At 39.0% G+C, this 16,747-nt stretch overlaps 1 protein-coding gene across 3 annotated transcripts in view; it reads right to left on the bottom strand.

The window, feature by feature from the left end:
• PMEL (premelanosome protein) overlaps nt 1-16,747 on the bottom strand; it is a 706,375-nt gene that overhangs the window by 167,022 nt on the left and 522,606 nt on the right. For 2 of the 3 annotated variants that reach the window (XM_044083764.1, XM_044083765.1), the window contains exon 2: nt 1-90. This exon is cut by the window's left edge and continues 45 nt beyond it. In XM_044083764.1, the coding sequence (XP_043939699.1) occupies nt 1-90 (90 nt within the window). Of the gene's footprint in view, nt 91-15,336; nt 15,459-16,747 lie in introns of those variants that run through there. The other variant, XM_044083763.1, reaches the window with a different exon arrangement.

The raw sequence follows: 16,747 nt of genomic DNA, 5'->3' as shown, positions 1-16,747 counted from the left end.
GATACATCTGGGAATTCCAGGATCTGTCACCAGGAAGACCTGTCCCTGCGGTACCATCTTTAATTGCCTGTCGTGCTGTATTTAACAACTCTGTAGGAGAAACAAGTAAAGTTTTTTCTGTCATTAGCACTCTTACTAACATTGCTTTCACACTACCTGTTTTTGATGAAAAATAAATTAACTTTTTTGGTAATGATTATGGTATCCTCTACAGTAGCTCCACTTGTCCAGCAAAATGTTACAGCTCATGAATTGGGCTGCAGTGTTTATCGCTACATAGTTACTTCGCCAGTCCTCAGCAAGAAGCTTATCTTGTGCAGCAATATCTGTAACGTGTCTAATAGGATGTCATATGCAAGCTTTGTCACTACCAACATTTTCCTAACAAGTTAAATATGATACTGACATATGACTAGACACTATGGATAACACCTCCACTGGTAAATGGAACTGATACAGCAGCATATAATGCTAGAAACACAGATCAAGTCGGGTCGAGTGAGTTCTGACGTTGTAATATTGAACCCAAATATTTGACACATGGAAATAGTGAAGCCACGGAACACCAATTTTTTTTCCCAGGGAAAAAAATGGTGGGCTGTTTTCGTGGCTTTGCTATTTCCTCCACTGTGGTGCAATCTCGGAGTTGGTATATTAAAGTAGGGGTGTGTGGGGGGCACAGCCCCCCCCCCCCCAAGTTGTGATAAGTGTATGCGTTTTTTTTCTACCAGAACAGTGATTTTTTTTCCCCTGGGAAAAAAATTGCTGTTCTTTGTGTTTGTAGGGTTTCGGACATCCCAGTTCGATATTACATCATTTGGACTCCTGTGAGTTTGACGATGTAATATAGACCCGATCAATTCAGCTTTCTTTACATGCCCAAACCTATGGGCAGTATAATAGTCACAGAAAATGCAACAATAAAATACATTATTAAAACATATATAATGAAATAAAACTATATTAGCAAATATAAAATATTGAACCCACATCATGGCAAGGGTTCAGCAATACCTTCCACATACACACACACACATACACTAATGAGGGTTACCAGCCCAAAGGAAGGTTATTGATATGGCAGTGGTTTTCTAGGCTATGAGCCTGTTTCTTGAGGACAGGGTAATCAAAGCCTTGTTTATTATAGATGTGATTTGCATTTATTAACCATGGCAGAGCAACTGATCTCCATGGACCTTTTTAAGACTCAGCCCAGAAGTACTGTCTGGTTAAGTGACCTCCTAATAGTCACACAGTAGTTAAATACAGGCTTAGGGAATCTCGCCATGGACTACAGACAGCAATTTGTAACATGGTTTGTTCCTTCCTCAGAGATGAATGTACAGTCTAAAATTTGTAACATGGTTTGTTCCTTCCTCAGAGATGAATGTACAGTCTAAAATTTTAACATGGTTTGCTCCTTCCTCAGAGATGAATGCACGGTCTAAAATTTGTAACATGGTTTGTTCCTTCCTCAGTGATGAATGCACGGTCTAAAATGTGTAACATGGTTTGCTCCTTCCTCAGAGATGAATGCACAGTCTGAAAAATAACTGCCACTGCAGGACTGTACTAATCTGCTCAGACTTCCTTCTAGCGTTCAACAAGTAGGGTGCAGTCCTGAAATCATAGCAATATAAACTACAAAATGTATGTATTTTAGTGTTTACTGACTTTGGAGAGCAGAGTTTATACTATTGTCCTGTATTTAATCAATATACACAAAAAAGAACAATAATGTATTTATCAAGAAAAATGTGCTCAAATAAAAAGGAAAAGCGGGGTGTATATGAGGGGATGGGACTTCACTAGCTCTCTTCCTTTCTCTGAAAGAATGTAAGTTAAGTCTGATGGGAAACATGTAAGAAAACAATACCATCATGCACATTTATTATTGGTTTAATTGTTTATGTTGTAGAGAGTATTAGTTTGGTGGAGGGAGAGATAAACCGATTGTGGTGATAGAGCATGCCAAGTTTCTTATGTGTTTTATTAATATTTGCTTGTAGGTGGATATCAAACTTGAGCTTGTCATCGATTATGACTCCTAGTAGTTTTGTATTGGATACTATTTCCAGGGGTACATTGTTCTGGCTGGTGATGGTAAGTGTGTTTTTGTCTAAGGTGGTGGTTTTTGAAGGGGTAAATAACTTAAGTTTAGTTTTTGTGGCACTGAGTGCTAAGTGGTTGTCTAGCATCCATTGTTCGGTTAAGGAGAAGGCATTTTGGGATAGTTTTGTTAAAATGGGAAGGGAGGTGGCAGAACAGATTATGGTGGAGTCATCGGCATATTGGATGAGATGAGTGTTAGGAATGAACTGATAGAAGTTTATGAAAATGTTGAATAGTAGGGGCCCAAGAATGGAACCCTAGGGTATTCCTGTGGGAGTACTGAGGAATGGGGATGTACCTTTTTCCATCTGACTGCTTGTTGCCTATTTGATAAATAACTGGCGAATCATTTGATAGTGGTGGGGATAGGTTCAGTTTAGAGAGTTTGGTTAGGAGAAGGTTGTGAGAGATAGTGTCGAAGGCCTTAGATAGGTCTAATAAGAGGGTGGACACAATATGTCCGGAGTCACAAGCTTTGTTAACAGTTTCAAGGAAAGAAAGGAGAGTGTTGGTAGTGCTGTGGCCAGGCCTGAATCCATGTTGTGTGGGAGTTAGGAGTTGGTTATTTGTGAGATAGGGTAACAGTTGTAGGTGGATGCATTTTTCTAGCAATTTGGAAATAGGGGATAGGATAGCAATTGGTCGAAATTTAGGGATGGTGGTGCTGCGGTAGTGTTGTCGCCTCACAGTAAGACGTTGTCCTGTTCGATTCTCAGGTAGAGCATCTTCTGTGTGGAGACGTGCATGAATGGGCATACCTTCATTGAAGGTTGTGCGTCACGGCCGGCAACTCGGCATGTAAAAATCTACTGCCAATCATTAGCGGACCAGAGTTCCACTGGGGTGATCCCTAACCAGGAAAAGCCAAAAGACACAACATTGTTATTCCCACCTTTGTGAAGAGGAATAATAAAGGTCTTTTTCCAGGGTTGGGGTACCTGACCTTCTGTGTTTGACCAGTTTATTAGGATACAGATGGGAAGGGCTATGGCTTCGGCAGATGTCTTTAAGAAGTAAAAGGGAATTTGGTCTGGGGCACTGAAATTTGGTTATAGCTTTAGTAGGAGTTTTTTAATAGCAGAGACGGTGATGGGTTGTATGGAGAAGGGAGAGGGTTTGGAGGTGGAGGTACTAGAGAAAGAAGAGGTACTGAGGGAGGAAGAGGCCGGTGACTGTTGGGATGTGGAGGTAGGATGGTTAGTGAAGGAGGTAGTTAGTTTGGCAATGGAATCAATGAAGAAAGTGTTGAACTGGGTAGCTACGTCAATGTTGGCAGCATTTGGGTCAGGGCGGGGGTTTTCTTTTTTACCAGGAATAAGAAGAGATGAGATTCCATCCCAAAATTTTTGGGGGTTTGTATTGTGATTATTTTGTAGAGTAGAAAAGTAAGATTTCCGGTTTGATGTAATACTTTTTTTACTTTATAACACAATGGTTTGTATTCAGTAAGGGTGGTAGTAGTTTCGTTTTTCTGGTAGCGTTTCCAAGATTTGTCTCCGAGAATCATAATGCCTAAGTTGTCTTTAGTTAACCATGGGACAGATTTACTTTTAATTTGTTTTATTTTCAGGGGGGCCAGGGAGTCTAGCAAGTGTAAGAAAGTTGTATTGAAATAGGTAACAGCATTATCTAGCGGTAAAGTTTTTAGTGGGTTCCAGTTTGTTTGTTTAAGCAAAGTTGTAAATATATTGGGGTTAAAGTTCGTTAGGGACCAGGTAGTGATATAGGTATGGGATAGTTGTAAGCGGGAATACAGATGGTGGGCAAAGGTAGGAAAATGGTCACTGAGTGGGTTAGGGAGAGTACCACTGTCAGAGATGTAGTGAGGATGAGATACTAGAATCCAGTCAAGGGTACTTCCAGTACAGAAGTCCTTGGAAGGTCTAAGTTGTGGTGTTGATGAGCTGAGAGAAGCTGTAGAGGTTTATATTTAGAGGGTTTGTGGGAGACTGAATAGTGTCCCAGTTGATGTTTACATCACCCAGGATGATGGTCTCGTTGGTTATGTTGGTAGAAAACCAAGAAAGAATGTCCGAGTGTTGTGACATTATCTCCAGGAGGGATATAAACGGAAATAATACAGATGGATTTATGTTTGTTTATCTAAAGTAGGGCTGGAATTAGTTCTGCGTTATTAAATTGCGGAATAGGTTTGGTGAAGGGAGTAACACAGAGGGAGGATAAGTAGAGGAGAGCAACTCCCACACCTTTTTTGTTTGTTCTGTTTTTTCTAATTTTGTAGTAATTGGGTGGTATTAGTTCAGTCTTTTTTGTGGGGTTTTAACCACGTTTCAGAGATGGACAGTATATCTGGTTGACTGTGGAGAAGCCAGGCATGGCGGTTAGGGATTTTATTGCATATGCTTTGAGCATTTAGAGCTGTAAAGTGGAGGGATTTACTGGTTGTGTGGGGGGAATGTGAGGGGGAAGGCACAGGCATTTACTGAGTATGCACTAGATAGTCACAGCCTTATGTGCATTATTCAGGTTCTGCTATTCCTGATCCAACTGGACTGTACAGCAGTGTGAAGGTCTGCGTAGTGCCAGAACCTTTATGGTAGCCAACATCCTTCCTGAGATGTGAGGTGTTTTGGCTGACTCCAGCTAGACCTAAGGATCATTAAATAGGTACATAGTACAGAAGACAGTATTTATGGATGAATTTCAACATATGTTCTAATGGGGTTGTAAGTAAAGCCTCTGGGCTCTCTTCTGTGAGCCATTCGGACTGAAAAGGGAAAAAACGGGTGTTCAGAACATGCTGACAAAAATAAAATGTCAAGAATTCTGTAGATGCAATCTCATTCCTTTGTTGACATGTAGAATGCAGTAGAACTGGCAGGAGACTGTCTCTCTGTGTGCCACTGTTTTTACTATATATTCATAAATGGTGACAGCTGGCATTATGGTATCTCAAGGTGGGGTCATGGAGCTCTACTCCCATAGTAATATGATAAGTAGAATTGGGTACTTCTTCATCTAAAATGCAGCGGCACTGTTTTGTCCAAGTAATATTTGATTATGTAGAATTACATCAGAAAGCTCTGCTTTGTTTACTTGCTAAATAGCTGTGCCACTGCAAAGCTACTGGCAGCATCAGTTTGTAATGAAGCTCAAGGCTGGATTATAATACTTGAAATTAATTTTAGATGGTTTAAAAAGTGGCTAGTACTACTGATATTATTACATAGCTCAAGGAAGCACTATTATATTTCAAATTAAATTTCAGATGGTTAAGATACTGTGGTTATTATGGTTACATTATTATAAAGCTCGCATCTGTACTATCATACTTGAAATAAAATTTCAGATGGTCCAAACAATGTGATTTCACTATTATTATTGTTATTAAGCTCAAAGTTGAACTATTATACTTGAAATTAAATTTTATTGTGAATACTATTATTTCCTACAGGTACATACTTTCATGCTTGCAAATTCACATTCATCATTGTTACTGTTGCTTCTTTTCCATTACTTACACCTGACTAAAAGTTACTCAAAGCAAAGCAATATCCTACAGTTGTCAGTTACAGCAGTATCACCAATTATCCCAAAATTCTCTTGGCACCAAAGTAAATGAAGCCAAAAACTTCTTTCATCTTGAAACATTTGGCCAGATTCCTAAAGACTTGCTGTCAATGTTGTCTTACTCCAGCGTAAGGCCCATCTATACAGCAGGCTTACACAGGAGTAAGACACTTACACTGAACAAGACTTTTGGAATAAGTCCTGTTATCTCCTTAAGAATATGTTTATCATCTCCAACTAGGTGCAGCAGCCACAATAAAAATGGGGAGCTATACAGAACAGGTAACCTACATGTGGATGAAGACTGAACTCTCGAGTGTCATTTGCCTGAAATTCAAGCAGCCGAAGATTGAAGCTTCTCTACAGGAAATCATTGTTGGAGAGTTGTTCTGGCAATGATGTCCTTTTCAAGGGTAATGCCTGCCTTCATCGAGCTGTATAACTGTGGTGTGCTGGTATATATATATATATATATATATATATATATGTTTGGGTTGGGACCCTACAGCAGGGAGGTGCAGTGGGGCTTGCTCATCTACAAACATCATCCTCTCATAGTGGGAGTGTACAGGAGATACTCTGCCAGAACCTAACTTAAACTGTGATTCTCATTTTGAGAGTGTAGAGAAGAGGTGAATCAAAGAAAGTTTTATGCCATGAAAACAATGCGGAACTCCCAAAGCAATCAAAATTGGGGGGGGGGGGTGCATTACAATTATATTGATTGTACCGCACACAGCCATTATGGTCAGTAATGGACACAGCAAGAACCACTAACTACTTAATACTCTTGGATGTATTTTGAGTCTGACAGGATAGGACTTGTATGTGAAAAATCAACTTCCCTACTTTCCTTCTGCTGTTACCACCTCGCCCTCTCTATCTGCTCTCCCAGCGTGCTCTTACTTTAGCAATATTTTTACATGCTTAGGAGTTGTTTGCTGAAGTAAAACTGGACCTCAATGCCTACAATAATGAACAGGAAAACCTGGCTGCAATCTGCTCTAACAGGCAATCTATTATACCTAAAATAAATGCCATGTTTCCCCTGTCCACAACTGCACCTACTAAATGTTTCTACTGGTTTTGTTGAGCCCCCATACTGTCATCCAGTCAGATGTACGTAACACTTGGCAATTTTGATCCCTTGAATTAACAGAACTGCATTGACTAGACTGCCTCGTTAATCATGACTTTGTGATGGAAAAAGCACAGAAACAAACTAAGATGGCAGGTAACAGCTGCTTGACTTGCATTCTCTGTTCAGTATGGTTCACAATGTACAACATACCATTCCTTACTGGCTAACATTATATAAATGTGACTACATCTTGCAGAAGTGTTATGATGAAAAAAAAATATTAACTCTTGAAAATAAAGAAGGAGCAGGAAATGTACTACTTCCCCATGTGAGAAATCTTTATAAACCTCTCAAACATTTTTCTCAGCATGCATATGACATAACAGCATTTTATTTTACTGGCAGAGTAGGTTATTTTTCACTGTTTTAACTAGCAGGTCACAACAGCAGAGCATGTGCCGTCTTTCACTTATGCCTACTATGTACCAGCATCAACGTTCTCATTTCCAGACTGTTATCGTGCTTCCTACTGTAAGTCAGCACTATGGAGTCCACAACGTTCGAATGAGGATTTTTTTTTTTTTTTTTTGCTTGTTTTAAGCAGATACACTTACGCAGGTAAGAAAATATTCTCTGACAATTACATAAAATAAAACATAGGTTTGTTCAATCTTTGTCAATTACATAAGCATGGGTCTGTATGGAAGAAGATTTTATAGGTGGCCCCAGTTTGTAGTGCGTAGCTAAACCTCCTGAGTTTTACTCTCATTGTTTATGTGGAGTAGCATAGCTAAAGCCATTTACAAAATCCCACTATAAATACCACTGGCTGCATTACTGTACGTGGAATAATTACTCAGTAAAGCACTAATCTTTTACAACAGAGGCCATGTAAAAGTTTATAACACCTGCAAAATATATACATAATAATTCTTCAGGGAAAGAATATGAACTAAGACACCTAATTTGTGTTCAAAGGAGATGAATTTGAAGTTTATAACAACTGCAAAATATATACATAATAATTCTTCAAGGAAAGCATATGAACTAAGACACCTAATTTGTGTTCAAAGGAGATAAGTTACTGTTATGTAATTGTCAGTGCTACTGTAGTTTTATCTGTCTCCCAATGACTGCAAATATAACTTTCTTTGAATTGTAAAAGCTAAAAATAAAAATCACTCACTTTAGAAAAGACGGTCTTGTATAGAAAAAAGTAAATGCAAGGGAAATATATGTGCATTTTGTAGCTTGACTTAAAACCTACCACTCAAGGGTCATATATTCTATCTGATTTATGTTAGCTGAAACAAGCCACTAGCATGATACTCTGAGTCCTTTGTTTTATTCATACCATTTTTTTTTTAATCTGGCTGGTATTTCTTTACATAAGAGCCTTGAGCCTCTCCCACCCAGAAGCATGTGACAGTCAGTTTCATTCCAGTTGAGAAGAGCCAGGGGCTCCACATGGTGCCACAGTCACAAGTTCTCGCAATTCCTCCTCAATCTGCTTCATGTGACTGTCAGATGACTCCTAATCTCAGAAGTCAGACACAGGCTAAAGAAGGTAAGCAGAGATCTAAGAATGAAAAGCATTTTCGTATGTCCATTCAGATCACTTCATTTAACTAATAAGCTCACATCAAAGGGAATATTGGCTTAACTTATACGTCAGTCAGATCCAGATATCACAAAAAATCCAAGTCAGGGACACACAAGGAATCAATGTTGAAGGTCGTCATGGTAACAAGTTGAGCAAGACAGACCAGACTTCACTAGTCCCAGCAACAATCTGCAGCTCCTCTTGTGGGATTCCCCAGATATTCCCAAGGAGATGAGAGCTAAAATCTCTCTAGCATGTCATGGGCCTGCCTAAAGCAGCCATGCCTTGGTACAGGTCTTGAGAAAGGCATGTGGGGGCAAATTCAAGAGTTGTGTAAACCACCTCTACAGGCTTCCTTCTCTTGAAGAAGCAGTGATTCTAATCAAAAATCCATCATGACTGCCAGTCTCATTCTTGTATTACACAGGCTGAGCCCACCAACCCTGAAATGGAATCTTATTTGTGCTCCTTGCATACACAATCACCTTTACTCAGCCACTATGCAAACTCATGATCACTGATGGTGACATAGACTGAATTGCAAAATGCAAGCTTCATCCAATGACACCGCACTCACTGTGCCTCTACATTCTGGTACAACATATGCAAGGCTGCTGCCATTTCATTCATCCACTGGTCAGCCTCCCACTCTATCCCCACTCATGAACATGACCTCAAGATACTTAAACTCATCCACTTTATATAACTGCTGTTCTCTGACAGGCATACAGCAATTAACTCTTTTCCAGGAAATATTCATGATCTATAATTTGGGGTTGCAAATTTTCATCGGAGCCGCTTCATATACAATATACAACAATAACTTGCTCCATTGCAGTCACCTGAGGCCAAGGGGACAACAAAGTCACACCAGGGACAGGAATAAGGATGCCAATAAACACACCTGGAGCTTGACATATGTATGTTATTCTTCTGAGGGTGCCTGCTGTTTAGATGACCTACACAGCCCCATTTAGGTCATTCCAAATAATATGTGGAGTTGCAATATAGGTAAACCACCTACAAAGTGAAAAGTGTTGGTCAGCAGCAAAGCCAGTCAAGTGACAGGCAAGAATGGGACAGTTTAAGATGGACAGACTGTGGCAATGATCCTCTTCAAGACCTAAGTAGTTGAGGCAGCCAATAGAAGCTATGGTCAAAAGGTGGTTTATACTTTTCATTGTGGCAAACCTAGTAACCATCAGTTGATACTGGTGGTAAATGATGCCACCAAGGTAAAAAAGAGGTCTTCTGTGGAATGCAGACAGGGATATGGAGGGTTCATATTTAGCTGCAAGATGTTTGACAAACTAGGAAGTCAGCTCCTGAAGTGAAGGTTCATGTATGGAAGGAGTTTGAGAAGTCCATGGAAATGACGTCCGTATGGTCTCAAAGAGGTTAGCATCTGATGACTTGGGGAGGGAGACGACATTACCCAGGGTGTTCACAACAAGGGTGGAGAAACTCTGAGCTTCATTAGGGACACTGTCAAAAGGTGAAATAGACACTTTGTAGAATTCCTGAACCTGGCAGGCAAGTTGTCCTTTGAAGAAGTGTTTTCAGAAGCAACTGGTGGGCTTAGATCCATTTCTGTAAAGGATGTCACTGTTGTCTGGGTGGTTTCAGGTTCTGGGGATATCAGAGTCTCTAACCTGCTGTAAATAGGTCCTAACTCACAGAATGCTATATTCCTACCAGACCAGTAGCCTGGCTATCTCAGTCGGTGCAGCATGAGACTCTTGCACTCAGGATGGTGGGCACAAACCCCACATTGGGAAAATCCCTTAGCTGCTTGCTAGTGTAATGGTGCAGTACATTGAGTTCAAGTCTCCATGCTAGAAGATAGTTGCAGTCCCTTCATCCTGTTCAATATTATGACTGCTGTAATGTATTTCTGTAGTTGGATTGAAGTGTATGTTGGATTGATGGTACATATTCTTGGGGATGTTTCTCTATGCCTGGCATACAAGGCATTATCAGACCCTACTCTGATGGATCTCCTGCATATCCGCAAAACAAATATCACCAGAATTACCCATTCTAAAGACTTAAATCTTGCCTGTGATATGAACAGGATCTGCTGGACAGAAAGGTATGTATCTCAGAGACTACCCCATCTCCGAAACAGGCTTCCCATCCATGTGAAGCAGAGCTCCTTCCTAACCCAATTCAAGTGCAACTTGGACAATTGGATGGGGAGAAGGAAATTCATCCCTGGTTTGGCACCTATGTCTCTAGTAGACACTTAGAAAGGCCCTTGTGGTCATTAGGCTAGTGAACACCTATGAACCTGTGACTACTTTGTGTTCGATATTTACCACTTTTCTGACTGTGTGCCTATTGCAGAAGGTGTAGTTGTTCCTCTATTCATATATTTTTTATGATGAAAACGTTGATGTTTTAGACCTTCATATTAATTTGTATCAACTGCTGAAAGTGTGATTATTTCTAAATTCAAATTTGTATTTATCCAGCTTCAAGAAGCTTTTGCTTAGTACTCTGATGAACATGAGTTTTGCTAGTCAGTGTGTCTTTGTTACCAAATGTAAACAAGTACATGCATACATAAATGAACTTAATGTACTGTGAAAAAAAAAAGCTGGTGCAAAAGAATAGTCACCTCTGTTTCCCTTTGAGCAAATCAGTTAATGGTGGCTCTCTGTATCTGTTATGAACTGCAGACCACTTATGTGAAGGCATATCTCTGACTTCCCCACCTCGGCTACCCTTTCCCCTTAACAAATATTCCATCTCTGTTAGGTTTGGAAAATGGCATTGAGACTTCATCCATTTGAACTTTCCTTCTAATGTGGTTCTGTTTTTCAGTGATAGTACTGTAAATAGCTTCTTGGTCATTCTTTAGACTTTATGGTGGGACTTATACTATCACTAGAAGCAGATGTTGTTTGTTGTTGGTCTTTTGGCTTTTCCCGGTAAGGGGTCGCCACAGCTGAACTCCAGTCCGCTAATTATTGGCAGTAGATTTTTATGAAATGCCGAGGTGCCAGCTCGACGCCCAACCTTCAATGAAGGCACGCCCATTTACGCACACATGTCTTTCGAACGCTACCCAACCGCAGGGAGGACATGCAGACTCCATACAGAAGGCACTCCCAAGCCCAGCCAAGAATCGAATGGGAGAACCTCTTACTGTGAGGTAACAATGCTACCGCCATACCACCGCGGCATTACTATCACTAGAAGCAGATATGTATCCATAAAATCCATTACACGCATTACCATATTACCATAAAGTAATTAAAATGATGGTTACATGCTTAAATGTTATGGCTCTGGGTACAGTTATAAGCTACTCTCCCTGACCCAGAAAGATCAACAGTAACTTACTTCTAGAGATGACAGAAATTAACTTTAAAGCCAAATGTTGATGCATGGGGGGGGGGGGGTAATGAAATGTAAACAAATAAAAATAAAACATATACTTCAGTATATTACAAAGATAGGAAGGTAGAAAGATAGGGAGGCAGCAGACAAACAGATATGGGTACATGGTTTGAGAGTGTGAGCATGTCTGTTTATGGATATAAACATTTTCTTTTAACATTAGCAAGGTTAGCACTCCTGTGCAGAGAAAGTGCTAGAAATGCAGACTAGTCATAAGACATCTGCATCTGGGGGGATGCTTATAGGTTGCTGATTCAGTCTCACACTTCGTTATTAGTGCACTTTCAGGCAAGGTATAAAGCAATCGTGCAGCCATGAATTACAGAGCTACAGCTAGCTGTGAGACAGAGAGAGTGTCAAAAGTTTTTGATTAAGGGTAGTGTGTATGAAGAGGTAGGGGGTTACTGCTGTAAAACCTATGTGAACCCATCCTATCTTAGTCACTTTTCTAGAAAAACAGAGAAGGGTTGTGGTGCTCAGACATATTGCCTGTCATAATGTCTCAAAGTGTACCACTTCTAGTAGCTAACTATAGCAAGTATTCCATCAGACTCAGCACCACAGACTAGTAGTTGAATATTATATGTCAGGTGTAACTCAAAGTGAGGGCATTATCCTGTACAGAAACTGGAGAAAAATGTCAGACCAGACACATTTAGTCTAAGAACCAGTTAATAAAAGCAATCCTGCTACAACTGATTATACACAAACCAAATACAAAAGCACAAAAAGTCATATGAAATTATAAATCATGAAAACAAAATCAAAGTACAAATCATGGCAGAAAATAAACACCAACTCAAACTAAAGAAAGAATACAATATAAAACTGATTGCAGTATATGTTTGTGCAGCCTCCACAAAGAAATATCAGAATGCAAAACAGCCTACAACAGAACTAGCATGCACCTAGATCGTGTAAACCTTTAATTATGGGCATAGCAACAGGTTTAAATTTAACTGGCAAAAATATGGACAAATAACAGCACAATTAATGTTCAAGGTAAAAGCTTCACACTTATACAAAAAGTAGGGGGAATATGTGTAGGGAGCTAGCAGCACCCCTTGTAGCTGCAAAACTAACAGAACTCATTCTAAGGTCATGGGATGATGGTGACAAACAAACTTCACACCTTTACAGTACCAGAAGAGCTTTTGACAAATATGTCCAACAAATGTCATTTTAATGTAAATGGTCTAATATTGCTAACAAATAAATACATTGTATTATTTCATGGATTTCAACTTGAAACTGAAGTAGTTAAACTCCTAGAGGAGCATGGCAGGGTATGTATTGTCATCTACATAGTACTTTAAACAAACAGGCACCCTGTTAGGACAGACAGTCATCACAGTGTACTTAGTACATTTATTGTGCTACAGCAGCTGAGAAGTACAACTATAATATATTAGTGTAAATATGCTTACAGAACAAGTCTTCACAAGAGATGGCTAATAACCAGAGTCACATTTAACGAATATATCATTGCCAAGTTAGAATGTAGGGAAGGGTCTACTGAAATGTTTGGGCTTTCATTTTAATGTCATCCTGTACGTTAAATGCACTTTTATTGAGGAGAGTCAATATCATATTATCTCTGAACAGTATAGAATCACTCACAGAGCTATCAGTGAAGGCAGACATTCCCATAAAAATCATTACATCAGTTGTCATGAATTCTATAAGAATAGTGTTTGCATGTTCAAAGGCTACAGTATATACTGTTAGTGTTTTATGACCCTTATGTGACAAACTTAACTTGAATGAACCGGCATAGATTATGAATAGCAGTGTCATGCTTAGATTCCTGGTTCAATAACCATGAATACTAGCATGGAATGTTCTACTACCGATATATTTTTATCCTACTGCATGGATTAGACAAGCCAACATGCTGTTAACTCTAGCAAGGTACTGTAGTTTATGAGACTACATAACAAACCTGGAGACCTTAGTTTGACACTCCTCCATCAAACATGGATAAAAATATCAAACCAGCAATAAAGGTGAATCCTTATTTTTCTGTGGCAGTGCCAGAGACAGGTGTCTTTTTCTAGGTAACCCACCTTATTACACCTTGAGATCAGTAACTGTTATCTTTCTTTCTATATTTTTAACTTGGTATGGTATTAACAGTAAGAGCCTCTTTTAGGGGTGATATGGGAGCTTTATTCCATTACTTATTTGAAATCATACAGCATGGAACTCTAGACTAGGGTAACCCATTTTATTTACTTGATTTTACCAGGTGGGTGAGCTGATCCAAAGCAGACCATTTTCAGCCTTGGTTCAAGTCATATAAAGTCAAGAAAACAAGTTAGGATATAAAATATATCCCCATCCATAACACCAAAGTAAAATATAAAACAATAAGAAATTAAAAAAATAACAATAATCAATAAAGATACTCCATTACCATGTAGAATATTCTTGATGTATACATCAAAATAGGAGAGCACATTGCATTTCAAGTATTCCATGACCACAGTACATTAACCAACAACTTGGTATAATTTAAAATTAAACTATATGTCTGTACAGACAATGGACCAAGATCAACAATATTAAATTCTCTCCACTCTGCTGACAAGACCCTGTTCCATAAGCTGCAAGGGGGAAAGCTCCAGTTCACAGTGCCACTCAAACTAGTTAAAGAAAGTCAATATGTGTCAGTATTTAAAGTTATACCTTTTGTCAAAATTAATTTGTGGATGTATGCTAAACTTACACAAAAGCAAGAAGGAACAGTTTTTGTAACTTAGTAATATAATGGTATATCAGCTAGTTTATATTTTTCAGTTTGGGTGTAAACTGACCAGCCAGAGTCGTAATGAACTGTGGAACTGCAGCGGTTATTTTCCATCTGACACACACACACACACACACACACAAACGTATAATACAAATAATTAACTTTTCAGATTTCTGGCACTCTGAATAGTACTGCAAAGTCTGGTGCCCATGTGACCATGCAAATGCTTGTGAAAGGTACATCCAGTATCTGCACAACACATGGCTAGTAATTATAAAAAGAATATTTTAGATCAAACAAAACCAGTTAATAGAGGCTTGGTATTTTCATGTTGTATGATTTTACTTTTATGGAATGACTGTTTAACTTTTTTTAATCAATGAAATACACTGGCTTTATTTCTTGTTATCACAATTAGATTTATAAAATTCTTCAACCTTGCATACACTGTATACTATGGGCCAGATTCAAAAGACTTGTTTTCACTGTAAGTCACATACTTCGGTGCAATGTCCGTCTATAAACAGGCATACACCAGCAGCTAGATTTCAAAAGACCTGCTTCCAGTGTAAGGGGTCACTTACACTGAGAACAAGTCTTTTGAAATCGGACTGAAAGTTTTAGTATATAATATTGTGCTAAGTATTAATCAACAGTGTTGTATAAAGTTTGCCTTAAGGATGCCATATTTCAGCTGCTTGTTTTCTATACACTACATTTAAACTAAACTGCTATAGGAACTTTATTTTTGTTCTATAAAAATATATAATCTTCATATTATTTTTTTCTTGCACAGAATCGGACGTATTTTTCTACAGAAATATTCAAAGCTTAAGAAGTTTCATTACTTACTGCTGTTCCAAGTAGAAGAAACAGAAACTAGGAAGACAGAGTACAAGATCCAGCAACAAACCACACTCATCTTTTCTGCTTCCTACAGACCCGTCAGCTGTCCACTCCAAAACCTAAGCTGAAGTGAGAGCCACGGAAAAGCAGCCTTTAAATGCACAGGCTGGGTACTAGCTACTTAGCATAGACCCCACCCTCTGTAAGCAGAATACACTTCTTTTTAAAACTGACATGATGTCATAGAAACTACTATGTACTCAGACAAAAGATAAAAATCCTCTTTACCATACTTCTCAACTGTACAGATTTTCACAGAATGTGCAGACTTTTGCCTCATATTTTTGGTCTGCTCCTGATAAAATTTATGGTTTTCTGGCAAATCACTGAGGATTAAATTCACTAAATACTACTAAATTACATATTTGAGTTTCAGAATTCATATCCTTCAGAAAATACGTAACGCAAAACCTGTGCTTCTAGCAACTTTGTAAGTTTATGAGAGTAATATTTAAAATCTGTCCCTACTCCCCCCCCCCCCATTTTTCTCGGCTTTGTTCAGACTGGTTGCACAGACAGGTTGAGAGGTCTGGCTCTCACTTTCACAGCATTATTGATCTTCTCAAAGATTTGTTAGAAATCCATAATTAAACAGAATCCTGACTCTTTTAAATCGCCTATTTCACTGACTGTAAGTTGGCCTGTGAAGGAGGAGAGTGGTAGGAAATAATTTATGAACTGTATCTGCAAAGCAGACAGAAACTATAATTTCCAGCATTACTCATCTGTGTTGTCCGTCCTTGCCCAAGTAACAGCTTATGAAAACAGGTCCCAGATTCCAAGATCCCTCATCCTGGTGGCTGAGGATTGGACTCTCCTCTGTATTAACCCCAATTCACCCTTTACTCCATCTGATATTGAGCAGCCTTGACTAAACCTCATCCTGCTATTGAACCCAGATCTCCTGCATAGAAGGGTGAAGCGATAAATGTGCTACCGTCTCTCTGCGCACACTTTAGTTTTATTCTGTGACTGGCATGTTATAGTAAGTCTCTGGTCATGCAATAACATAATATTTAGCTGTTTATTACTGACCAGCTAGCGCTTCAGACTGAATACAGCTTTTTGAGATTTTATTTCTGCCAGCTAACATAACTCTGGTAAGGACAATGTAGAAAGTCAGTTCACCTCTATGACAAATACACATGTATATTATCATCTTTCATTAACATCTGCTGGTGCTAACTGCAAAATATATATGCATGAAAGCACAGCTGCACTGTTGAAATGCATTGTTTTCCATCTGCAATCTTTTCATGATATAAGTACATCAGCCTCATTTGAGACCTAGTATTTCCTAAAACAGGAGTCACTCCAAGTGCCACTTTTGTTATAACCAACAGTTTTTGCCTTATTT

This window comes from Protopterus annectens, chromosome 9.part0, assembly GCF_019279795.1.
Source record: "Protopterus annectens isolate FY-2018-M chromosome 9.part0, PAN1.0, whole genome shotgun sequence".
Taxonomy (NCBI): domain Eukaryota; kingdom Metazoa; phylum Chordata; order Ceratodontiformes; family Protopteridae; genus Protopterus; species Protopterus annectens.
Note: the sequence above shows the minus strand (reverse complement) of the source record. Positions and strands in the feature narration are given on the sequence as shown.